General features: G+C 39.6%; 1 protein-coding gene across 1 annotated transcript in view; it reads left to right on the top strand.

Annotated features, from left to right (window-relative positions):
* LOC129186221 (guanine nucleotide-binding protein G(s) subunit alpha-like) overlaps positions 1–25,818 on the top strand; it is a 40,036-nt gene extending 14,218 nt beyond the window's left edge. Inside the window, exons 6-12 of the mRNA XM_054784249.1 lie at positions 19,129–19,183; positions 21,118–21,191; positions 21,307–21,365; positions 21,442–21,562; positions 21,685–21,815; positions 22,815–22,882; positions 25,219–25,818. Of these exons, the coding sequence (XP_054640224.1) occupies positions 19,129–19,183; positions 21,118–21,191; positions 21,307–21,365; positions 21,442–21,562; positions 21,685–21,815; positions 22,815–22,882; positions 25,219–25,365 (655 nt within the window). The 3' untranslated portion in view covers positions 25,366–25,818. The remainder of the gene's footprint in view (positions 1–19,128; positions 19,184–21,117; positions 21,192–21,306; positions 21,366–21,441; positions 21,563–21,684; positions 21,816–22,814; positions 22,883–25,218) is intronic.
* The last annotated feature ends 649 nt before the right edge of the window (positions 25,819–26,467 follow it).

The following is a 26,467-nucleotide window of genomic DNA, read 5'->3' as shown; positions in this document are numbered from 1 at the left end:
GCGGTCCGCCGGGGAAATACTTCCCCACACAAACATTCTTTCTCCTCACTATGGCATCATTTCATTCACATTATGTTACTTTCTGCTAGATTTCGTGTTGAACAGTAAATTCTATTTTTCTTGGCCAATTCCGTGATTCCGTTCGCAATTCCATCCTCAATTCCGTTAACACGGAAATCATAGGGCCCAAATTATGCCCATTGTGGGAAAAAAAAAACTATACTTTAGATGCATAAAGAAATACGTGGGGCATTTTTTGTCATACGTACTGTTGCTGACAGTTGCTATCTGTTTGAGTGATATCACTTGATCAAGCATTTTCTAACATTCCACGCTACTAAATAAAATTATGTACGCTATGTGCTGATATTGGATCGGATAGGTTAGTCTATTCGCTGAAGGAAAAACAACAAGACTGAATGATTGATAGTTGGTTTAGCTTCACGATGTTTTGATTATTATTTTTATTTTTACAAGAACATTAATTTTGCATAATGTGAGGACTTTTAAGAGAATGTGGCAAGTAGCTTGACTTGATTCATCTGGATTTCTAGTGTAGCTTGTTAAAGGTTATACTGGGTTCCCACGCATGTATGGAAGTGTGGCATTTGATTTTATAATTTTCCAAGTATGGAAAAGTGAAAACCCATGTATGGAAAAATTTTCATTTTCAACAAGACTGTTTCCTAAATCTGTTTTTCTAAGACGCTTGCTAGGGCAGCTAAGATGTTTGTGTGAGAGCACACAGTGGGCCATGCATCCCGGGAAACATTTGGGAAGATTGACAAGTTGAATGGCTAGCCTTCTGCTGTGATCCTCCTCCAACCCTTTACTACTGCAGCTCACCTGGACATTATATGGGGGCATAATGGCATACACATTCAGAATAATGAAAACAAACGATTAATCATATAATCCATTTACATGATACTAGGGCTATAACACACGATTCTTTTCTTAGTCGATTAATCTGAAGCTTGTTGTTTCGATTAATGGAGTAATCGTTTAGGCCCCAAACCAGGGGTCTTAAATTAAAATTGAGTAAGGTCCGTTTATGCAAGGTGGAACCTTGCCTGGAACCTGGAAGGTCCGAACCTCATTTTGCCTTAACTTGCATCAAGCAGACTTGCTCTTATGACTATCAAATGCAAGGAAACCCTGCACTTCTCCTTATTGTTTCAATACAACACAAACTTGGCCCCTACATTGCGTTTAAAAGAAAACAGGACCAAATGTCACATAAATAATAAAAGGTTTGTACAAAATACAATAAATATTATAATAGCAAATAATAAGTGATAATAATAAGTAATAATAATAATAATAATAATAATAAATAATTGACTTTAAAATCAATTTTGTCACTTATAAAAGCTGCAACTATACATTCTATGTTAAAGTTTCAGATTTTCTTGTTATTGCTGTAGCTGACATTGGGATTTGCTTGATTTTGTCACACAATTCCTTTTTTTATTGACCTTTGAGTAAAGTCTCTGTAGCAGAAGCACTACTTCACAACTCTCCCGTCAATGAAGGATGTTTTGTTTTGTCCCGATATTTATTATATTTAATATTTATTTATTATTTAATCCTTCGTGAACACTCATTTGCACGTTGCTGTGCGGTAAATTAATGTGTTATGATTCGCCTAGATTTTTCATGCTAGGCTCTAAGCTACGTCATTATCCGCGCTCTCGCATCAGATTTCGGTGGACACTTCCCCTTGAATGGTCTGTGTTTTTTTTGTCTCGTAATGCCGTGTCACATTCCTACTTTTGACCAGCGCTACAGTTTCAGAGCATATGAGCCACAGAGGTTTGGCACTGGATTCTGGAAGAATGAACACATATTTGCCGAACCATTCACTTTTAAATGTTCACTTTACTCTATCAACTTTTATTTTGAAGCAAGCCATGGTTTCTCTCATTAAATTCTCAGGAAGTAAACAAACAATTTCATTGGCTCATGTTGAGTGATGTCACCGCGTTTGATGTCACGTAACCGTAATAACGGAAGTAATTACGCGCGCATCTGCCACTGTGATCCGTCCGCTATCATGATTATATGTCATTATTATTATTATTATGATTATAGTTATTCACTTTAATTGGTCGTGGGTACGTTAAGGGCCATCACCGGGTCCGTGTGTGTTTGTGTGTGTGTGTGACCATATGAAGTTGTCAACTATTGTGTCAACATAAGCCTCGTTTCCACCAAGAGGTACAGTTCAGTTCACCACGGTGTGATACATCCTGATCAGGTTTCCACGAGGGAAACAATTAGTTGGTTAACTGAAGCTTGAGGACGTGATTGTTGATTCAAGCCGTTGAGGCAGAATGGAGTGCACTACTCGGCTGTGACAAGAGGAGGCGCTGTTGTATGCCATCAACTGGTTTGCTGTCTAAAGAAGACCAATGTGACGTCACCTTACAACACTAGCATTGAAACAGGAGTTCAGAACATTCAGAGGGAGAGGCTCACATCTCTTGAATCGATTGATTAATCTTCCTCATAGTTGGGAAAAGTAGTCACTTGTTAAGTGCCCTAGGTCCCTTTGCATTGTATGCTACGTAGGATAATGCTAGCTGTTAGTCATGTAAAAATGGCGAAATTATACCATACGAGTGACCTAGTGTATAATTTGCCAATTAAATAAACAAAAAACGCAGCTTTATGAATTCTTCCATCATAATCTGCACTTTTTAAACGGTGCTTAACATCCAAGCGTACTGAATCATGGCCTGGTGGTGGTGACCTATTTTGGGAGCCTTTACAATGTGTATCGAGGTGAATCGAGGTTCTGCATGCGAGACTGTCATGAAAAGAATACCGTTCTAGAAAAAGCTAAACTAATTATTATCGAAGGATCCCCATAGCAGCTGCGCCAGAGGTAAGTCGGGTTACTAGTGCTTTTGGTGGGGGACTATTTTCAGCTGAGGTTTTTGAGGGAAGTTATTTCCAGCAGCATGTTTGCAGCTTGACTGAGAATCTGCACCAGAGCTGGTGTTAATTTTAATGCCGCTACTTGTCATCGAGACAGGCTGCTGGTGGATCTGTCACATCACCATGGTTACCAGATGATGCATCCTTCTGAGTTTGATATCACACAGTCAGGGTTGTTGATTTCTTGGCTCTTGTTTCTCGTAGAGCTCCACCATCGGGGGAAATATCTAATATGACCAGGAAATACCAGCTTTTGCGACTTTAGCTTTGTTGTATACTGTTGACAAGCTAATGCTAAAGACGAGGGATGCTCTGATTAGGGTTTTATGTTTCTGATTCCAATACTGATCATCCATGAGTGAGATCGGCCAATACCGATCACATGGCTTAACTGTAATTGTTTTTATTGTTTTATGATGAGTGCTATTGGCCGGGGGCGGGGTGTGGGGTGGGGGTGCGTTAGGAAAATTCCCAAAAACTTGGTCAATTATTTAAAAAAAAATAAAACAGGGGAGCCCAATGTGATTTTTTTTTTTTTTTTTTTTTTTTTTTCATGGAGCCCAGAATTCCTGGCTGCACCCTGCTTTTGGCGATATGAGCTGAAAAATAATAAAAACTAAAAAAAACCTGTATTTTACTTAATTTTTGAAGAGAACATACATAACTCGTGAAACATACGGAAGATGAGACGCCTTCTGTAAGAAGACTTTCTGTGTGAAAGTACATTTTCTGGTGGAGAACCTCATGGCAGCACTTCCAGGTAGCACGTAGCGGGACTCCAAGTGAGAGAGCAGCCGTTGTTGTCAAAAGTGTAATCATGTAGTTGCAAAACAAACAAATCCTGTTATCTGAAAAAAACATCCACATCTCAGTTTTTTTTTTATATCTTATTAATCATGAATAAATTTTAGTTTCTGAAGAAGCTGAGGGTCAATAAATAACAAGTTGTGGACCAAAAATGACTCTCGGGCCGCTCTTTGGGCATCCCTGTTGTACGTAGTTGAGCTATTCCTATTATTATTTTTTCTGTGGATTCTATTGATGATAGATTCTATTGATAGTTTCCTAACACAATGTTTCCGTGTCTGTGTCCTCCCCCACACTTGAAAGCATTCGCTGGTCACATGAGGGTATTGAGGGTGGAGGCTTGCCGCTACGCGTGTTTGCAACATGTGCCGCTGTATTCATGCACGTGCAAATGGTTGACATTCTTCCCTTGCCTCTTTTGTGTCTTGTTTGTCCTTGTCCTTTTGCCCTCATTGGACGTCACAGTTGTGACTTTTGGAGAGGTAAGGTGTGGGAAAATGTCACTTTTGGGAATGTGGAATGAATGAATTACCTCCGCCAAGGCTAGGTTATGTTTTCATCAATGTGGGTTAGTGCGTGTGTGGACTAGGGGTGTCCAGAGACACCCAACTCACGAGACGAGGCGATGTAGGGTTCCATATAAATAAATGGAACATTTTTGGAGTTAAGAGGATAGGAAATCTGTTTTTGGCTTTCTAAATACAACCTCTACCATGATTAGAGCCATGTAGTCATTAAATAACACTCCTGTAGCCACCTTTAAACTCCTATTCTTCTTTATTAACACCACATTACTCAAGTGTAATGCGCAGGCTACGAGATCTCTGCAGGGACACATAGATGGCCATGGCTTTAACCATTAGCAAGATAGCGAACTAACTAGTTAGCCTCCAATTTATTTACTGTATTCTAAACTTAAGACAAGGTTTAAAACGGAGTGGCGGAGAAGAACAAAGAAGCCAAAAACTTACCACTTCCACACAGAATGGGAGGAGAACTTGTCACTCTATTATGTTGGACATGCCATGACTGACTCCATGCAGTGTGAAGGTAATCTAATGTTATGTCTCAATAATGGAACATTACTGATGCCTAGTGGCCAGAATACTACACACTTGTATATTTTTGTCTTTCAATATTTTTTGACTAATAATACGCCATAATCAAGCACGAAATAGCGATCGTTTATTAATGAATTGATTTTTGAAAAAATGCGATAGAGCAAGGGAGCGATAATTGTAATAATACACAACGAACATTATCTCCGTCACATTTGATCACTTTTGACCTAAATTTGTTACATGTTTGCTGGAGTCAGACACAGTAACGTCAAGAGTTACCCTGCTTCTGATCCAAATGTTGGCGTTTTGGCAGCCATTTGAATCTAACTTGAAAAGTCCCAGTTAGCATGCTCTGTCAACTCAGGTACTTAGGAGTTGTTGCATGAGTTTGGGGCCCGAGCAGCCAAATTCTGCATCAGACATTATTCTCCTTTTTAGCTCTTAACACCCTTTATCGCCAAGTGCGCCTCTTCACGTCTACTTCTTATGCCTTCTGTGTCTTCTCCAACATTGTTTTCTCCGTTATGGATCCGATGTTGGGCTGGGTGGCCAGACCGGAAGTGCTCCACTCCCCCCTCCCGTCTCTCCTCTCTCTGTGTACTTATGTAAACGGAGAAGAAGCAGAGAACTAGAGAGAGGGGAGAGTTCTATTTTTAGCTCAGGCGGGCTGCAGAAAGAGAGAGCATGAACGAGTGTGTCGAGAGGGAGAGGGACAACTCAGGCATTATCGATGAAGGTTGTTGCCATTAAATGAGGTCGTCGAGCTTTGGTCAACACGAGGGGGAAACGTCACGGCAACCCCACCACATACACAGTACACAAGCTTTTTAAAATGTCGCTTTAAGCATTTTAGTCTTCCAAAGGGAGAAGGGGGAGACGTGGAAGTTGCAAGAAGGCTTGTTTCCACGTAACAGTACAGTTGGGTAATAATAAACCTTTGGCCTCTGTCACATGAGGTACCTAAAGGTTGTAGCTAGACACGCTGCACTTCTGTTCATTGGTTGACACTAAAAGCTTCATTACAACGGTGCAGGCTCGCTCCTCCCCCTGCGACGTGAACCTCTTAAAATAAATAAATAAATGAATAAATTGTTGATGCCGAGCTTTGATTGGTCTTTTTTTTGGTGTGTTTTTTTGTTTTAAATACATAATTTCCAATATGTAGCCTTTCTTGTTTTTCCCCTCCTGCGAAAGCACCCTTTTTAAACTGAACGGCTTCTCCTTCGTACAGTGTGTACAAAATAAGTGGCTGATGCTCCATATCGGTTAGTTCCAGCTCCAACATCTATCTGAATGTCGCTTTAGTCGCCATTATTGTTCACTTCTACTACACAAGAATCAGCTAGTTAACCAAAGTTGTGGGTGCTCACAGGAAAACACTGCCTCTAGCGTTTTGGCAGAGAATTGCAAGTCACACGCTCAGACCCTGCAGAAGGGCTGGCATAGTGACTACACTGTAGCACAATGGCGCCTTAAGAACTGTTAATAGTAGGGGTGTAACGGTATGCCATATGATTGATACTGAAATTTCAGTATCAATCTGATGTTAAGTACACAGAATTGTATTTAAACACATTTTCAATTCAGCTTTTCATGTTATAGCCAGTATACTATATTGTACTTGTGAAACACACAGTTACACAACATCACGCCTTGTCAAAGCATCTTCCCTCTGGAAAATGTTGAGTGAATTGACTTGTGAGACAGCGCCCTCTGCTGGAAAGCTCCAGCACTCTACTGTACCTTACTGAAAAATCTGACTAGGAATACATGTACCGTAGTGATGGAACTTGTGACTCATGGCTAGCGGGGAGCAAGGATCGACACAAAGTGATGAGACTGGACTGTTGGCTTAATTTGTGTCCTCCAAAACTTAAACTAGGCCTCCTCAACTCTTAGATGTGTGCAGATGGTGGTCAGATCTTTTTGGATGTGGCCAAAACTTTGCTGGTGTCAGTTCTCCTTTGTTTTCTTTGTGTCCTTGCTGAAATTACACTCTGCCTTTCATTTTGCCTCTATGGCTGCCTTTCTTCTTCTTATCCTTCCATCCTTCCGTCATTCCTTCTCTCCTTCTCTCTGCCTCCATGTCTGTCTCTTCCCGTCTCGCTGGCCTCGCTCCCGTCGCACAAGATTTGGAGCCGATTGTCTATTTATAGCACATGTGGTTCTGTCGCCATGACAACCAAGCTGGAGGCCAGGGCGCCGGGGAGCTATTTTTGGAGCAGCGCTGTAATGTCAGATACAGCCTCCTCTCTATTTCCTCTCCTTCTCTTTTCTCTCACTGGACGCTTGTGTGTGTTTGATTAAGGATCGGCCGCCAGCGCTCCTGTTGTCTGACAACATGGAAATGTTAGGGTGTATGAACAATTCACAGTGCAATTCATTGTGCACCCCAAACATAGCCTGGTGATGCTTCAGTTTTCTTGTTTTACCTTCAAGATTTGCTTTGAATTTTGTTTTTTCAGGTCATTTGGCATGCATTCCTTGTATGGTACAAATTTCCACTTTTCCTTTCACTTTAGTAGCTGTAGTCAGTATTGGCACCCAAATAGAGTGTAACCTCGCTTTTCCTACACCCTGGTTTTCGCAAGATTGGGTTGTTGACGAAAACTATTGCCAGAAATGTCTCGTTTCCATACACTGTCTTGATTATCTCGTACAGCCAATCGGGACCCAAACAAACTAGCGTCGACAAACTAAACACAACCAAAGCATCATGTGGTGGTGACTCAGCTATTCTTTTAGAGTTGGGACACTACAGATTCCGGTCAGGGAAGCCTTTAATCATCTTTATTATGTATGAATGGTTTATTTGTTCGTAGAACACACACAGAACGATGAACAACTCTGTTTTTTCTCCTTTCTTCCTCCTTTCAAGCACTGCGCAGTGCGTCTATGAGGAGAACAAGCGCACAGCATATTTCTGAGCGTTAGACGAATCTGTGCTTTTATTTTTTCTATTTAGGACAGCTGTATAATAAGTCACAAGAATTCAAGAAAGAACTCATAGCAAAGTGAAGGTAGCATCTGTTACAATGTGATGGTAATCTAAAGGTAGGAATCTTTAACACAGGTTGCAGGAGGAATGGTTTAACAGAGACACATTACAGATAGTGATCTGGGTCAGTGTGTGTAATGGTGATTCCGCCTGCTGCTGAATTCTTCAGTAAGGGTAAAATTGATGTTAAATGTTCATTTATCCATTGCATTCGTCATTTGTAAGTATTTTGCTTTGTTTCCTGAATGTAAAACTATAAGAATTCTTTGTAAAAATGTAGGTTTTGTTAATATTGTTGGGTGTCTGGAACTAATTTTTTGGATTTACATTGAATTTACATTTTGTATAGGGGGAAAAATGTATTGGGATGTTGTACCCTTTGGTTTTCATCCGAACTTTTGGAATAGATTAATGACGAAAAACGAGGTTCCACTGCATTAATTGGAACTACCAGTTATCGACACTCAGCTTTAACTCATCTTTTTTTTTAAGTTTTTCAGAATTTTTATATTTTAAATAGATTTTACGTATTTTATTATCATTATTATATATCATTTCATTTGAGGTCATTTTGCAAATCATATTTCTTTACTGTGCATTCTAGGTAATTTTTAAATTTAAATAATCACAAACCAGAGATATCAGTTTCTTTAAAAATATGACACATAGTCATGGAAAAAATGATTAGACCACCCTTGTTTCTTCAGTTTCTTGTTCATTTTAATGCCTGATACAACTAAAGGTACTTTTGTTTGGACAAATATAACAATAGCAACAAAAATAGCTCATAAGTGTTACATTTTTTGGCAGTACAATGCTATAGCTATTCATGTAAGAACTTACGTGATTTTGGTTATTATCAAGAAAACCATGGAAGTTGCTAGATATCAGCTCTTATATTAACTCTTATGAGTTATATTTGTTATCATCATTATAGTTGCCCAAACAAATGTACCTTTAGTTGGACCAAGCATTAAAATGAATCAATAAACTGAATAAACAAGGGTGGTCTAATCATTTTTTCCATGGCTGTACATTCAGATATGAGAAACGTGATATATTTTCTCATTTTTACTGATTATACTATTGTGTATTTTTACAACACACATATTTTTTCATTTTTTAATATTATTATAATTGTGGTGTTATTGATTTTTTTTTATTCACTTTAAACTTAAAAATAATTGGAAGTTGTACTTATTTGGAAAATGTATCGTTTTTATTATTTCATAATTCTTGGTAGTTTATACATTATAATTGATATGCTGTGTTACATATTTGTTTTCTATGTATTCAAAAAAGTCATTATTTAATTTATTTTTTTTACAGACAATTTTAGAGGTGTCTATCTGTTTAACACAATGTATATTTTAATATAATTATTAACTGTTTTTTGTTGATAATGTCAATGCATTATTATTAGAGTTGTTATGATTACTGGATAAGTTAAATTTCATGTAAAAGTCCAAGGTAAATGTTGACAGTTAACTTTGTTTTAATTTAGAAAATCTAGACATGTAAAGTTTATCTTGGGAAGATTGTGTGTGTGTGCGCGCGCGTGTGTGTGTGTAGTTTATAGATATGACATAAATGTCAGTAAATAAGATGGTGAGGCTTTATTTGTAAACCAGCTCAGTTAATCCAAATCATGAAATGTATTTGCTTGATTTACTGTATAGTTTAGCAGCAAAAGCCAATAACTGAGTACCTTACAGTTTGTTATGGTTGTCAGAAGGTTCTGTAAAGACTGTCGTCGTCGTTTACAAGCCATGGCAAAGATAATGTTAAAATATGTAACAGAGAGCTAAAAATACACTCTGCTTTATCTTGTCATGTAAATCATATTTGAGTCTTTTTGAAGTGCAGTAAAACCAGAATAAACCTGGCAGGTTGCATGTCTGTTACTGTGGCAGCCACCATTGAAGTCCAGCTTTATTATTGAACCACCTGTGCTAGTAGTAGGTACATGTAATGGTTTAGTTTATTTCAAACATGTTAAACACAGTTAGTTACACTGAAGTACATCCTTTCGGACACACGTCCGTAAAAGAGTAGGAAGGAGTAGCTCTTTAGTCCTACCCCTTCTCCATGTCTCAGCAATTGCTGATAGACTGTTTACTTCCTGTGTTAATGTGTTCTTATATTATTTTTTTTTTAATATGGAAAGAAAAGCATAAAGAACTTATAATAGTAAAGTTAATCATTTTTGTCTCATGAATATGTAATAGATATTGCCTTATTAAAGGGACGTTGTGCAACTTTCTTCAAATGACATATTCCATCCATCCATCTTCTATGCCGCTTACCCTCACGAGGGTCGCAGGGGTATGCTGGAGCCTATCCCAGCTGACTTCGGGGAGAACATGAAAACTCCAAATTACATTTTATGAAATAAAAAAAATATAAGACCACAACTGCCGCCTAGCATATGTTACCAATACTGGTTTAAAAAAAACAGATTGTACAAAAAAATATATCTCTAGTTTCCACAATTATGACTTTACATTACGACATTAAAAGTCTTGTAAATTTTTTTTCGGCCCCGAAATAAAAATAACTGGCCTTCATAGCTTTCACTCACCACTGCCTGGTATACAGTGTATATGCGCTACGGAGAGAGAGAGACAAATAGCAATTTTTTAATGACTTATTTATTTATTATTAAACTTTTTTCCAACAACTACCCGAACATGAACCGAGAACATTGCAAAACTGTTAATTTAATGGCAAAGTTGCTGAGAGCACTGCCAACATTTAAATGGCTCTTTATTTACAAAGCACATCTCCACTCAGTGTGCTCATTTGTCATTAAATACAGGTGTCATGTTTGAATAGAACACAAAAATACTAAGCACTGAAGCAAATATTCTTTGGTGAACTACTCAACATCAGCTGGTGATCTACTGCCAGCATAGGAGCCACCTGTTGGAGACCCCTGTGACAGGGTCACTGTCTAAAGCTCTACACACTACACAACTTCCAAGCCATATAATGATAAAAAGAAAGCAAGATTTTTAAGTGACACTTTAAAAAAAAGTGTGATGATAATGATTGATGATTGATTGATGTATCCATCCATTTCCTATGCTGCTTATTCTAATTAGCCTATCCTAGCTGACTTTGGGCGTGAGGCGGGGTACACCCTGGACTGGTCGCCAGCCAATCGCAGGGCACATATAGACAAACAATCATTCACACTCACATTCATAGAGGACATTTTAGAGTTGCCAGTTGACCTAACATGCATGTTTTTGGAATGTGGGAGGAATCGGGAGTAGCCCATGAGCATAATAGCCACTCCGAGCTAGCTAGATGCCGCCAGCCAGGCACGTAAACAAAAATGCCAGAAAGTGGAATGAGATTGAAACGTGAGCGATCACACACGCTGGCATACAACCCCTGGCAAAAATTATGGAATCACCAGTCTCGGAGGATGTTCATTCAGTTGTTTAAATTTGTAGAAAAAAAGCAGATCACAGACATGACACAAAACTAAAGTCATTTCAAATGGCAACTTTCTGACTTTAAGAAACACTAAAAGAAATCAAGAAAAAAAGATGTGGTAACAGTAACAGTTACTTTTTTAGACCATCCATCCATCCATTTTCTATACCGCTTCATCCTCATTAGGGTCGCGGGGGCATGCTGGAGCCTATCCCAGCTGACTTCGGGCGACAGGCGGGGTACACCCTGGACTGGTCGCTAGCCAATCGCAGGGCACATATAGACAAACAAACATTCACACTCACATTCATACCTATGGACAATTTAGACTCACCAATTAACCTAACCTGCATGTTTTTGGAATGTGGGAGGAAGCCGGAGTACCCGGAGAAAACCCACGCGCACACGGGGAGAACATGCAAACTCCACACAGAAATGCCCAGGGGAGAATCGAATCCAAGTCTTCCTGATCTCCAGGCTGTTCCTGTGTTGGCCAACATGCTAACCACTAGACCACCGTGCGGCCCTTTTTTAGACCAATCAGAGGGAAAAAATTACGGAATCACTCAATTCTGAGGAAAAAATTATGGAATCACCGTGTAAATTTCCATTCCCAAAACTAATATCTGCATCAGATTAGATCTGCTCGTTAGTCTGCAGTTAAACAGGAGTGATCACACCTTGGAGAGCTGTTGCACCAAGTAGACTGACATGAATCATGGCTCCAACACAAGAGATGTCAATTGAAACAAAGGAGAGGATTATCAAACTTCTTAAAGAAGGTAAATCATCACGCAACGTTGCAAAAGATGTTGGTTGTTCACAGTCAGCTGTGTCTAAAATCTGGACCAAGTACAAACAACATGAGAAGGTTGTTAAAGGCAAGCATACTGGTAGATCAAGGAAGACATCAAAGCGTCAAGACAGAAAACTTAAAGCAATATGTCTTGAAAACAGAAAATGCACAGCAAAACAAATGAGGAACAAATGGGAGGAAACTGGAGTCAACGTCTGTGACCGAACTGTAAGAAACCGCCTAAAGGAAATGGGATTTACATACAGGAAAGCTAAACGAAACCAATCATTAACACCTAAACAGAAAAAAACAAGGAAAAACAAGGAAAAGCAATCGTGGACTGTGGATGACTGGATGAAAGTCATATTTAGTGATGAATCGCGAATCTGCATTGGGCAAGGTGATGATGCTGGAACTTTTGTTTGGTGCCGTTCCAATGAGATTTATGAAGACGACTGCCTGAAGAAAACATGCAAATTTCCACAGTCATTGATGATATGGGGCTGCATGTCAGGTAAAGGCACTGGGGAGATGGCTGTCATTACATCTTCAATAAATGCACAAGTTTACGTTGACATTTTGGACACTTTTCTTATCCCATCAATTAAAAGGGCGTTTGAGGATGATGAAATCATTTTTCAGGATGATAATGCATCTTGCCATAGAGCAAAAACTGTGAAAACATTCCTTGAAAAAAGACACATAAGGTCATGGCCTGCAAATAGTCCGGATCTCAATCCAATTGAAAATCTGTGGTGGAAGTTGAAGAAAATGGTCCAACCTGCAAAGCTGATCTGGCAAAAGCAATCAGAGAAAGTTGGAGCCAGACTGATGAAGAGTACTGTTTGTCACTCATTAAGTCCATGCCTCTGAGACTGTGAGCTGTTATAAAAGCCAGAGGTGGTGCAACAAAGTACTAGTGGTGTGTTGAAGTATTCTTTTGTTGTTGTTTTTTTATGATTCCATAATTTTTTCCTCAGAATTGAGTGATTCCGTAATTTTTTCCCTCTGATTGGTCTAAAAAAGTAACTGTTACTGACTACCACATCTTTTTTTCTTGATTTCTTTTAGTGTTTCTTAAAGCCAGAAAGTTGCCATTTGAAATGACTTTAGTTTTGTGTCATGTCTGTGATCTGCTTTTTTTCTACAAAATTAAACAACTGAATGAACATCCTCCGAGACTGGTGATTCCATAATTTTTGCCAGGGGTTGTAGATAGGCTTAGCATGTGACAAGTTGTTGTCAATTGACTACACATTTTAAGGGCCATTGTTCATTCTCCCGATAACAAGAAACAAAGTGAATGGTTGCTGGTCAAGTTCCAGCAAGGCAGACAGGCAATTCCGGTACATGCTTATCAAAATAAAGCGCAGTGAAACATTTTTATGATATTTTAAATTGTTTTCAAACTAATTGTGGTCAATATGTGCATAGATATAAAGCTATATATGTATCTATATATAGCATTTATATACGTTCATACAATACTTAAAATAGTTTTCACGTTTTTAAATAAACCCTCATTTTTAAAGGTATGGCGGCTTTTATTTTGTAGTGGCTCACCGCCACGATCAATTAGATGTAGCAGAAACGATAGCGAATGTTAGTAGCTAAACATTGCCAAATTGCTATCATTAGCTCAAAACAAGCAAAACTAGTTTCTTGTGTTATGTTGACATTCTCGTAGCAGGCAGAAGCGGGAAATAATGCTAGCAATACATTCCAATGTTGCCCCCTTTAGGCAGCTGGAGGAATGTACTGCATACAGTCACTTGAACTAATAAATGATGAGTTCAGGATCGATTATATCAGACATGGTGGTATTGATTAAATAATAATACATGATGAATTCAGGGTAAATGATACCAGACACTGTGGTATTGATTAAATAATAAATGACTATTTTAGGATAAATGATATCAGACACTGGTAGTGATTAAATAATGATGTATTCAGGACAAACATCAGACACTGTGGTATTGATTAAATAACGCATAATGAATTTAGGATAAATGATATCGGACACTGTGGCATTGATTAAATAATAAATGATTAATTTAGGGTAAATGATATCAGAGACTATGGTTCTCAGCACTGTTCTTCCTGATATCTTGGAAACACTATATGTTTGTCCTCATTCTTAAAGGTCATCCCAAACTTTTTGATTTTTTTTTCTTTAAACACATACTGGGGGACGTTTAGTGTATGTATGTATGTATGTATGTATGTATGTATGTATGTATGTATGTAAAGAGGTTCCAAAATGTTGTACGTCGCGAGGAACTTGAGCAATGTAATTTCAAGATTGGTGTTTTTCATCAATTTGGTGTCGAGCCGTGATGTCATACATGGAGGAGGGCTGCGGCTGCTGCTGCAGTCTTGTGTTGCCTTGTGACAGAGCTGTGTTTGTTCAAGCTCTATGCAACATAATAACAATAATAATAATGTAATTTGTGTTTGTTCCCAATCAATAATGTTGTCAGCGAACATATTATAGGCCCAACAGGTTGGTTATTAGTGTCTGTAAGTGTTTACATTTTATCAACTCCCAAATGCCACTAGCATACTCATACAAATGCAACATTCATGAAGTATTAAAATGTGCATTTTAAACAGAATGCTTTTATGTAAATTAGAGATACTTTCTTCAGGGACGAAATTGTCAAAAATGTAAACAGTTACAGACTATACAACTGCCAATTACAACTACAACACGTTATTTAATTTAGCCAACATTTTACTCTTAGAAACACAAAATGACACTGCTTTACGTACAGTAGATCTGTTTCACTTTTCAACAGTGCCTCGACTTGGTTTAGCCTTAGGTGTTGATGTCAAAGGCTCTGGTGGGCTGGCTGTCGGACTCTCGTGATGTTTACAGGTGATTGCATGGAAAACAATATGCCCACAGACGCCATTGCAGGATGTATTACTGGCAGGGCGTCACAGCTCAAGTTGCTACAGAGTTTAGGGGCTGTCTTTTAAGTTTGTCTTGAAAATTAATTAACGTACATTACTGAAATGTATATGAATTTTATGCAAAAAATGTGTGCTATTTCCTCACTTTTTTCCACGTTAAAGAATTTGGGATGACCTTTTAAAGTGACTCATATTGGTACATTGTTTGAGTTCTTTACACATCCATTCCATGATTATACTCCACATACTGATATGCGTACAAATGCTTCAAATGCATTTTTCTATTATTTCATTATTTTTGTGTGTCATCTTCCCAGTATCATTTATGTTCCTTGGTCGTTTGTGTGGTTGAATGGAACCTCTCGGTTCCGGGCTTCAGGGAGTGGCCATCTTTTTTTGTGTGTCATCTTCCCAGCATCTTTGATTTAGTTTTTTGGAAGTCAGTGTGGTTGAAACCCTTGGTGGTGGGCCCCCACCAGGTCTACAACACCCTCCCCACCTCCCCAGTCCCCCATTTTGGCAGCCATTTGAATCTAACATGGAAAATCCCACTTAGCATGCTCTGTCAACTCTCATCACATCATTAATTGTTGCATGAGTTTGGGGCCCAAGCATCCAAAATTCTGGATCAGATATTAACCTTCTTTTTAGCTCTTAAGACCCTTTATCGCCAAGTGTGCCTCTTCATGTCTACTTCTTTTGCCTTCTGTGTCTTCTCCAACATTGTCTTCTCTGTCATGGATCCGACGCTGGGCTGGGTGGCCAGACCGGAAGTGCTCCCCCCTCCCGTCTCTCCTCTCTCTGTGTACTTATGTAAACGGAGAAGAAGCAGAGAACTAGAGAGAGGGGAGGGTTCTATTTTTAGCTCAGGCGGGCTGCAGAAGGAGAAAGAATGAACAAGTGTGTGTCGAGAGAGCGAGAGGGACAACTTGGGCATTATCGATGAAGGTTGTTGCCCTTAAGTGAGATCGTCAAGCTTGGCTCAAAACAGGGGGAAATGTCACGGCAACCTCAACCACATACACAGAACACAACATTTTTAAAATGTCGCTTTAGAGAAAAGCGGTAGAGGTTGAAGTTGCAAGAGAGTACTTAAAGGTTGGAGCTAGACACACTGCACTCCTGTTGATTGGTTGACACTAAAAGCTTCATTACGCTCCTCCCCCCTCCGAACCCTCTGGCATAGCTGGACGTGCAGCTCCAAAAAAATAGTTGACGCGGACCACAGAGTGATTGGTCTGCTTTATTCAATACATCATTTTGGGTATGTAGCCTTTTCTGTTTTCCCTTCCTGCAAAAGCTCAATTTTTAAATCCAATGCCTTTTCGCCTTTGTACAACATGTACAATAAGTGACCGATGGTCCACAGCTATTCCAACTCCAACAACGATTTGGATGCAACTTCAGTCGCCATTGTTCACTGCTACTACTACTACTACTACTACAACACAGGAAGCTAAATAGCTAGTCAGCGAGAGTTCTGGTTGCCTACTCTCAGGAAAACACTACATGTTTTGGAATAATAAGAATACATGGGCAATAAACGCCGCTCACTGATCGTTTTTTGTGATCGGCTTTGAAAGGTGTTTATCGCCATACACTGATCATGTGGGTTTTTTTTAATGGAAATTGGCCGAAATTGATCGGTGGCCAGATCGATCGCAGCATCCCTACAGTAGATCCTTCCCAGACCACCCACATATAGTATACAGTGTTTTACCGGGTCAGGCAAAATGATCGGACACATTTGTAGGTTAAATAAAAGGCAAATAAAGTAAAGAAACAAGAAAGTGTTTTTATTTTCGAAAAGTACATATAATGCCATTCTGTTTCATTATGTTTTAAAAATTAAATCAGTCAAATGGGATCCATTATTGTCCACACACCCAATGCAGATCCAGTAGCTCTGAAGTTGGTAACCCATAACAAGATGGTGTTTGGAGCTGGTACGGGATCACGTCTACCAAGATGGAAGTGCAAACGGAACGCTCGTTGTGTTGCAGTTACAGATTCGTTTGTTTTGATAAACGTTTCCACAATGAAAGCGCGATGCTCACCAGTCCAATTCATGGCAGCAACTGAAAAAGAAACGAAAAACAATGGGATTATAAAGAAACAAAGCAAAATGGCATTATATGAAAAAAATGGCATTAAATGTACTTTTCGAAAATAAAAACACTTTTTTGTTTCTTTACTTTATTTGCCTTTTATTTAACCTACAAATGTGTCAGATCATTTTGCCTGACCCTGTACTTACAAAACAGTTGCACAACAACACGTCTTGTCAAAGCATTCTCCTGCTGAAAATGTCGAGGGAATTGACTTGCGTGAAAGCGCCCTCTGCTGGGTTCATAGCTGCAGCACTCTTTGTAGTGCAGCTGGTGGCCATGGTTTTTTTTGTGTCATCTTCCAGCATCTTTCCTTGGAAGCCAGCCTCTCCGGCGGGCGCCCCCCAAGCCACCCCACCGTACCTTCTGCCCTCCTGTTCCTGCCAATGTGCTACCTGCAGCCTTCTTGTCACATTTCACCGCTGCCTGCCACATTCCTACTTACCTCAGCGGGGGTTGCATACCTGCCCACCGCCATCTCTTTTTTTCCTCCTTTCTTCCAAAACTTCCACAGTCTTACTGGGTCGCTGCCATCTAAATCCCATCTGGTCTTTGCCCGTCTGCTCACTATTGGCTCTATTATGATATAAATGAAGATTTTTTTTTCCAGTCACAATAGAAGTCAATACAATACGTATGCAGTATTGTGTTTTTGAGGCAAGTAGACATTTACATGTACTTTTATATTGCTATCTATTTAAATTCTACATCGGTCTGTTGTGGTGAAGAGAGAGCCAAGCCAAAAGGTCGATCTACGTTCCTACACTCACCTATGGTCATGAGCTTTGTGTAGTGACCGAAAGGACAAGATTGCGGGTACAACCGGCCGAAATGAGTTTTCTACATAGGGTGGCTGGGCTCTCCCTTAGAGATAAGGTGAGAAGCATCCGGGAGAGACTCGGAGTAGAACCGCTACTCCTCTGCATTGAGGAGCCAGATGAGGTGGCTTGGGCATCTGGTCAGAATGCCTCCCGGATGCCTCCGTAGGGAGGTGTTCAGGGCAAGTCCGACCAGTAGAAGGCCTCGGGGAAGACCCAGGACACGCTGGAGAGACTGTCTCCCAACTGGCCTGGGAACGCCTCGGGATCCGCCGGGAGGAGTTAGACGAAGTGGCCAGGGAAAGGAAAATCAGGGCCTCCCTGCTTAGGCTGCTGCCCCCACGACCCGATCTTAGATAAGCGGTAGATGGATGGATGGATGTCTTTAAATTAAATTAGCTTTGTTTTTTTTAATTAAAATGTTCACACATCTAGACTAATCCCATTTTCCTATTCTGAACTTCTGTCCTAGGTTGTTGGGTATGATTAATAATAATATTAAACATTTTTTAAAATGTATTAATTATTTCATCGTAATTTGCAATGGGTTGTGGTGCAAATCTGGACATAAGTTTGGATCCAAGCAAAGAGCACAATATATCTTTTTTTTGAATTTGTAACAAATAATGCATGATTGTTAATGACAAATTGAGACATACAGTATGCATGAGTTACATATCTACAAGCCTAATTAGCATCGTTGTTGTCAGTGTGTGACCATTTGTGTCTCTTTAACCTGTGAAAATATCAACAGTCGGCCCATTGACTGTTAGGTGTATGGTTTCCATAGACACGTGCAGCAAGCAGGTTCCGAGCATGTTGAAAATGTTGTCTCTTCTTTGAAAAGCCGCCACCTGCGTTGGAATAATTAACGGACATTCGGCGCCGCGTTCCTGTGTAGCCGCCATTCTAAAAGTAATTGTAGGCGTACATATCTACCACGCACACACACACACACACACACACACACACACACACACACACACTTACTACAGCAGCTCCATTGACTTTCCTCTTCCGTCAGAGACCAATGCTGCTGGTGACTCAGAGCGGCTGCATCAAATCTCACTGTGAATTACAGCATACGCCCCCAGGTGGCCATCCGGGGGAACAGCATCCTCTTGATTACTTGGTTGTTGTTTTTTTTGCACGTTCTGTATACTGTATTAGCACAGCACTGTGTATATTTATGTGACATCATTGTAAATCCTGTTTTTGCTTCTGTTTTTTGCAGCTTCTTAGACCGGGTGGATGTGGTTCGACAGCACGACTATACACCAACAGACCAGGTGACAACACCACTATTCCACTTCATTTGTTTACCTCACCAAATAGCTGATATGGTCATAAATGAAGCCATGACTTAAAACAGGAGCAATATGCTTAAAACACGAGTCAAAGATCCTCTACATGGCAGAAGCACTGTGCTGTCTTTACTGCAAAATGTAAGTCAAAGATCCTCTATAAGACAGAAGCGTTCTACTGTTTTTAGGAGGGCTGCAAAAAAAGAAAAACATAATAGTCAAAAATCCTCTGTGTGACAGAGCAGTGAGGACTTTTTAAGGACCGACTGAAAAAAAGTTAAAGATTCTCTATAGAACAGGAGTACTCTGCTGTTTTTATGGCTCTACTGCAAAAAACACTAACTCTGCCCTTCAAAAGAAAACACTGCAAAAACACTAGTCAAAGACTTGCTATATGACAGGAGCGCGCGCCACTCTCTATACTGTAAATCTTAAATCAAGAATCCTCTATATGACAGGAGTGTTCTGTTTTTTTAAGGACCTACTTAAAAAAAAAAGTCAAAGATCCTCTATATCAGTGGTCCCTAACCTTTTTTGATCCACGGACCGGCTTTGTGTTCCCACAAATCTCCGGCGTACCGGGGGGAGGTTCGCACATTATAGCGATCTAATTTATCTTATTTATTATGTATTGTGTAAAACTAAGACACGAACAACATTAAATTAAAAGCACAAAATGAATGCAGACCCACCATCCACCAGTACAAGCCTGGAGTTTGTTTTTGAAAGAGATTATTACATGGCTGTTTGATGTGTGTGGTAAAAGGCAGTGTGCTAGCATGAATTCACGTGAGACAAATGTGCACATTAACACTCAATAAGGTCATCAAAACTTACTTTTATGCACTCCCACATAGCATCAGCATTTGAGGCCAAATATGAGGTGAAAGAAAAGCGGTAAAAATACAGTATAGTAGTCTATCTGTCTATCTGTGCGGCAAAGTTGGCGCACACACGATGCTGCGTTCAGGGACCATCGAACAAAGTGGGACGGGTCGCCGCTTGCAACAAACAACATATAAATGCCAAAACTATGGGATATGTAACTCAATATCATTTAAAAAAAATAAAATAAATAATAAAATAAATAATTATTATTTCTGAAATTGATATGCATTTAATAAAATTTTATGTAGTTATTTACAAGTGTATTTTTTCAATTTATTATTACTCCTGAAAGCTTCCCGCGGTCCGGTTCGGCCCCACCCATGGACCAGTACTGGGTCGCGGCCCAGTGGTTGGGGACCCTTGCTCTATATGGCAGGAGCCATATGCTTTCTTTAGTGCAAAACACAAATCAAAGATTTCTATGACAGGGCAGCTCTGCTTTTAAGAATGTACTGCAAAATCACTAGTCAAAGATCCTTTATACTCAGGATTGCTCTGCTGTTTTTATTGACCTACTACAAAAAACACTAGTAAAACATCCTTTACATGACAGTGCAGCTCTGCTCTTTTTAAGGACTTATTGTAAAAGATCCTCCATATGGTAGGATCTCTCTGTTGTCTGTCTATGTAAAATGCACATCAAAGATCCTCTATTAGACAGGAGCTTGGTCCAGTTCTTATGGACCTACGACTCAAAGATCCACAATAAGACAGGGGAGCTCTGCTGTTTTTAAATACACGTTGCAAAAAATAAATACATAAACAAGATAGTCAAAGATCCTCTATATGACAGAATTGCTCTGTTGACCTACCCTGATGTCTTTTCTTTTAGTCCACTTCTGGTTCTATGGTTAACATCACACTTTTCGTCTTTGCCATTACTGCTACCCTTTTTTTGGTGGCATCACCAAAAAATACAAAGAAAAGTACCACTTGCATTGTCCTCAGATTGTGGTGTGTATTGTTGTGAAGGATGCAGTCTGTATGCTTGTGTTACTGTCCGCGTGTCCTTGAACAAGTGTCTGTTTCAGGACCTGCTGAGATGCAGAGTGCTGACATCCGGCATCTTTGAGACAAGATTTCAAATAGACAAAGTCAATTTTCAGTGAGTAGCCTTACTTGAGCTTTGTTGCTATTGTGCATTAAACAGGAAGTGATGCAGTGATGTAAAGGAAGTCACAGAAAGCTTTAAACAGGTTATTTTTTTTCTTCCTACACAGCATGTTTGACGTCGGTGGGCAGAGGGATGAGCGTCGAAAATGGATCCAGTGTTTTAACGGTAAGCTTGCTCGTCACATCACATGATTGCCTTGCAGGGAGCTTTTTTGACAACTGTTTTTTCTCGCGTTTTCCAGACGTGACTGCTATCATTTTTGTGGTGGCGAGTAGCAGCTACAACATGGTGATCAGGGAGGACAATCAGACCAACAGACTACAGGAGGCCCTCAATCTCTTCAAGAACATTTGGAACAACAGGTCAGATGCAGTACTTGGTATTATTACAGTATGTGTTGGCGCCATCCAGCTGGACTTTAGGAATTGTCTTCAGTCCCGCCCCAAAGAAATCTCGACACTCAACTTCTCATTTGTCTTGGCAGGTGGTTACGTACCATTTCCGTAATCCTCTTCCTTAACAAACAAGACCTCCTTGCTGAGAAGGTTTTGGCGGGGAAGTCCAAAATCGAGGATTATTTTCCTGAGTTTGCACGCTACACAACACCTGATGACGGTAAGTGGGACATTTGTAAACGCAACAAAGTTGCCGTTGAAAGTTGGTCTGTGGGCCTGGCTGGTCCACTAGGACTTTACACCACAAAAAGTTGTTGATACGGAGTTGCCGTGGCAACATCAGACATGCTCCTCTCCCAGTTAGAAGCCAGAGTAGCATCAACATGATTTTAAAGTTGTCATAGCAGGGTCATATTATTACATTTTGTGGCTTTAAATAAAGATACACTTTTTGTTGGAGGGAAAGAAGAGGAAGGGAGCCGCCTTCTTTTATTTAAATTGGGGGTGTCCTTTTTCCCCCGAGGGCCGCATACTGAAATATCAAAGAATATGGGGGCCACTTTCACATTTTCTAAACCAGCCCATGTATATATGCAGATATGTTTTTTATATTTCAAGAAAACACAGCCTTTTTCCATTTTTTCTTCTTCTCATGCATTACGTCTTTATTCTCATATTTTAACTTTGACTTAATTGTAACATTACACCGTTTCCCCAACCTAATTTTTCTAAAATTGTAACTTTATTCTTTGCTTTGTTTCCCATATGAAGACTTTTGTCCCTTAATGTTTCAAATGAATGCTATTTTTTTTCTTACTTTACTCTCTGAACATTTCATATTCATTCTTGTAAAATTACTGCTCTTTTTTTCCATTTTTAATGTTGTTTTCTTTTGTTTGTTTAATCATATTTTAGAATGTGCCAAAGGCAAATAAAAAAAACAGCCACGGGCCATACATGGCCTCCAGGCCACAATTTGGACACCCCTGATTTACATACGTAATTTATTTGCCTCAGTTTTCACAGTTAATCGTCGAAGCCCACATTGTTTCACATTATTTGGGCTCAAATTGAAATGAAAAGCTAGCCAGTCACTGATGGAGTATGTCATATTTGTCCAATAGCACCTTAGGCTCAGGTAATGTGCTCGGCCGAGTACGAGCTTGTGCTTCCAGTGTTTAGTCAACACACAAATGATTGTGCCTTGTCGTCCAAACAGCAATACCAGAGCCAGGTGAAGATCCACGTGTCACCAGGGCAAAGTACTTCATACGGGATGAGTTTCTGGTATGTTCACGCTTCAGGCTTTACCAGTTCAGTCACGCTATTTCCTTCATTTTTTTCCCCCTACATGTCATCTGCCAAGTGGTCAAGCTATCGTTTTGTGATATCATCATCATCGGGCTGATATGAGGAATTATGACGTCATTCCAATAAATCCGATAACATTAAAAATAGTTCAGATAACTCAGATAATTTAAAAAAACAACAACTATCCAATGAGGCGAGATTACCCATACTGTGGTGTGTGTGTTACCGGGCTGAGGTCAGCTCACTTGTAAACAATCATGGCACCGATCGTATGGGACTTCTTACTCCATCAGCCACTTGAAACACCAGTAGTATTGCTACAAGTGTTTTGAAAGCCTACGACAACAGCCAACGCTGCTAAACAAGCTGCCACAAAGCTAGCCACACTGAATGACCAGCCCTTTACCATTGTTGAAGATATTGCCTTTTCTCAGCTAGTAAACCACTGAGCGCAACTGTTTGTACTTCCGAGCCGCCACTATTTTTGGGATGTATGTTTGCCAGCAAAATACGATATGATGTCCACACTCATGCATACACTAATAGTTGGAAATAAGGACAAAAGCTTCATTATTGATTTATAGATGTGTGATGTTAGCTTGCAAGGTCTGACATCGTAGTGCCTGGAGAAGGACTTCAAAATATACATTTTTGTTTGTTTGGAAAAAATAAATGTCTATTTCTAGAAACAGAAATGTTCTCGATTTTTGTTACTTTTATATTTTGGTTGATAGTAGTGATGTCTGGTTAGATCTACAAGTACAGTTTGTCTCATCCATCTTTATGTTGGCGTGTACAGATTACAGTTATTTACTTATTTTAAAAAAATAATAGCTATAAATAGGCTGCACGGTAGACGAGTGGTTAGCATTAGTGGTTGGCTGCACAGTCAGAAGATCTGGGTTCAAATGTCCCCTTGGGTATCTCTGTGTGGAGTTTGCATGTTCTCCCCGTGCGTGTGTGGGTTTTCTCCGGGTACTCTGGTTTCCTCCCACATTCCAAAAAAAACATGCAGGTTGTTTGTCTATATGTGTCCAGCGATTGGCTGGCGACCAGTTCAGGAAGTACCCCGCCTCTTGCCCGAAGTCAGCTGGGATAGGCTCCAGCATGCCCCTGTGACCCTAGTGAGGACAAGCAGCATAGAAAATGGATGGTTAGCTATAAATAAGTTATCAATCATCATATCAGTATCCGTCTTGAGAAGCAGAAAGATATCGGTATTGATATGTTTGGGAAAAAAAAAATTGTGCATCTCTATCATCGACCCTTTTAGTCCAGGGTAGGGTTTAGTGCTTTTACGTACTTTTGTGTTTCTTTTGTTCCCTAAAAACGCTTTATCTTGCCTCGGTTGGTTTCCTTTTTTTTTCCAGTACAATCTCACATGTGTGACTGTTCCTATTTTTTCATTTTGACATAATAGTGTATTAGCACGTTGTGCCTCAAATCACACTAAAATCAAAATCTGAGTTGGGGTAAAAATGTTTCCCCATGTGTAATGAACCCTTCTTCTAACTAAGAATGCAAATGCAAAATGCATCATTCAAAAACACGTGTACAAATGTAGCAAACAACAAAGTAAAATCTAGTTAAATACTTGTCATGATGTGCTTCTCCATGTGGGTTGTCCACTTGATGGCAGTGTTGGCGTACCTGTCCCGATCTCCCTCCATCTCTGTAATGCTTTGATTGATTGATGACCACCAGGAAAGTGATATCATGTTTCATCGCTTGTTTACTTTTGCTTTCAAAGCACCAAAAGGGCCTTTTATTTTAGCCAATCCTAAGGCACACCTGTGCAATAATCATGCTGTCGAATCAGCATCCTGATATGCCACACCTGTGAGGTGGATGAATTATGATTGAACACAGATTTAGGCAGATTTGAACAATATTTGAGAGAGATTAGCCCTTTTATTTACAGAGAAAAGGTTTTGCATCTTTTGAGTTTAGCTCAACAAAAATGGGAGCAAAAATGAACGTGTTGCATTTGTTTATATTTTGCAAAAATGAACATGTTGTGTTTGTTTATATTATCTGTAAAGGATAGTAAGAACAGTTGAATTGTAATATTTGACACTCTGTTAAATCTTCAGAGTTGTTAAATGGATTTAAAATAAGCTTTTGGAAATGAGTGTTCTTGAGGGTTAACTCTTGAGTGAGGTACGCTAAGGTCTCTAGTGTTGACGGTCTTGATGGCGGCGGTTCACGTCTTTGGGGGAAAAGTCTTGCAAAAAAATAAGCTTAACACAAGTCCAGAGTTGACTTTGCATAGTTGTTTGACTTCTTTGCTTGGTCATTTCCCCCCCTTACAGAGGATCAGCACAGCCAGCGGGGACGGCCGCCATTACTGCTACCCCCACTTCACCTGTGCCGTGGACACGGAAAACATCCGGCGGGTTTTCAGCGACTGCCGCGACATCATCCAGAGGATGCACCTACGGCAGTACGAACTCTTGTGATTTGGGGGGCTTCCTCCGCACCCTCCCATCTTTTACACCCCCCAACCCCCAACCACTCAGCCAATCAGCATCCATATACATTCACCAAGAAGAAGATTAAGAAGACATAACATAGGAACGCCCACACTACAGTCACATGACCCCTCCTGCTGTTTATTCACCGCGTGCTGAAGACCAATCAGGAGAAGAGGATGTGAAAAAGATGGATAATTAAAGCAGAAAAGCAGAAGAGTTTTTTTTTTGTTGTTGTTGCACGGGGATGAACAGACGGCAACCCTACACAATGCAAAAAATGGAATATATGTATATATATATGTGTGTGTGTGTGTGTGTATATATGTATATATGTGTGTCTCTCTCCTCTCTGTCTCTCTGTCTCTATCTTTCTCTCTCTCTGTATAGCTATATATATATATATATATATATATATATATATATATATATATACACACACACACACACACACACACACACACACACTGCGTATGTATGAAAGAGAGAGAGATACTGTAGATATAGAGATATAAGAATATATGTATATACACATACATATACATTGTGTGTGTGTGTGTGTATATATATATATATATATACACACACACACACACACACACACACACACACACACACACTGCGTATGTATGAGAGAGAGATACAGTAAATATATATAGATATAATATATATACAGTAGATATATACACATACATATACACTGTGTATTTTATATATATATATATATACTGTATATTATATAAATTATGACAAAGACATTTTTGTTGTGTGTGTGTGTGTGTGTGAGGGTGTGCACTGTTTTATGGGGACTGGATGCAACGCCGACAGTAAAAACACACACCTCCTCCCGCCTTCCTCCACACATTCCCCCTCACCTCACCTTCTCACATGGCTTCTCGACTTTACTGCTGGACTATTATTCTTGTACAGACTGTAAAATGTATGATTTTGTACAACTTTATTGAAGAAACAACAACAAGACAAAGACTCGTAGAAGATCCCTGTGCCTTGATCACGACTGTACGTGTACAAAAAAAAAAATATGAGCTAATATGTAAGTTATGTTTTCACTGCGCTGTACAGCTGGACG

The sequence above is a fragment of the Dunckerocampus dactyliophorus genome, chromosome 8 (assembly GCF_027744805.1).
Source record: "Dunckerocampus dactyliophorus isolate RoL2022-P2 chromosome 8, RoL_Ddac_1.1, whole genome shotgun sequence".
NCBI lineage: Eukaryota > Metazoa > Chordata > Actinopteri > Syngnathiformes > Syngnathidae > Dunckerocampus > Dunckerocampus dactyliophorus.
This window is presented reverse-complemented; position numbering and strand designations above follow the sequence as displayed.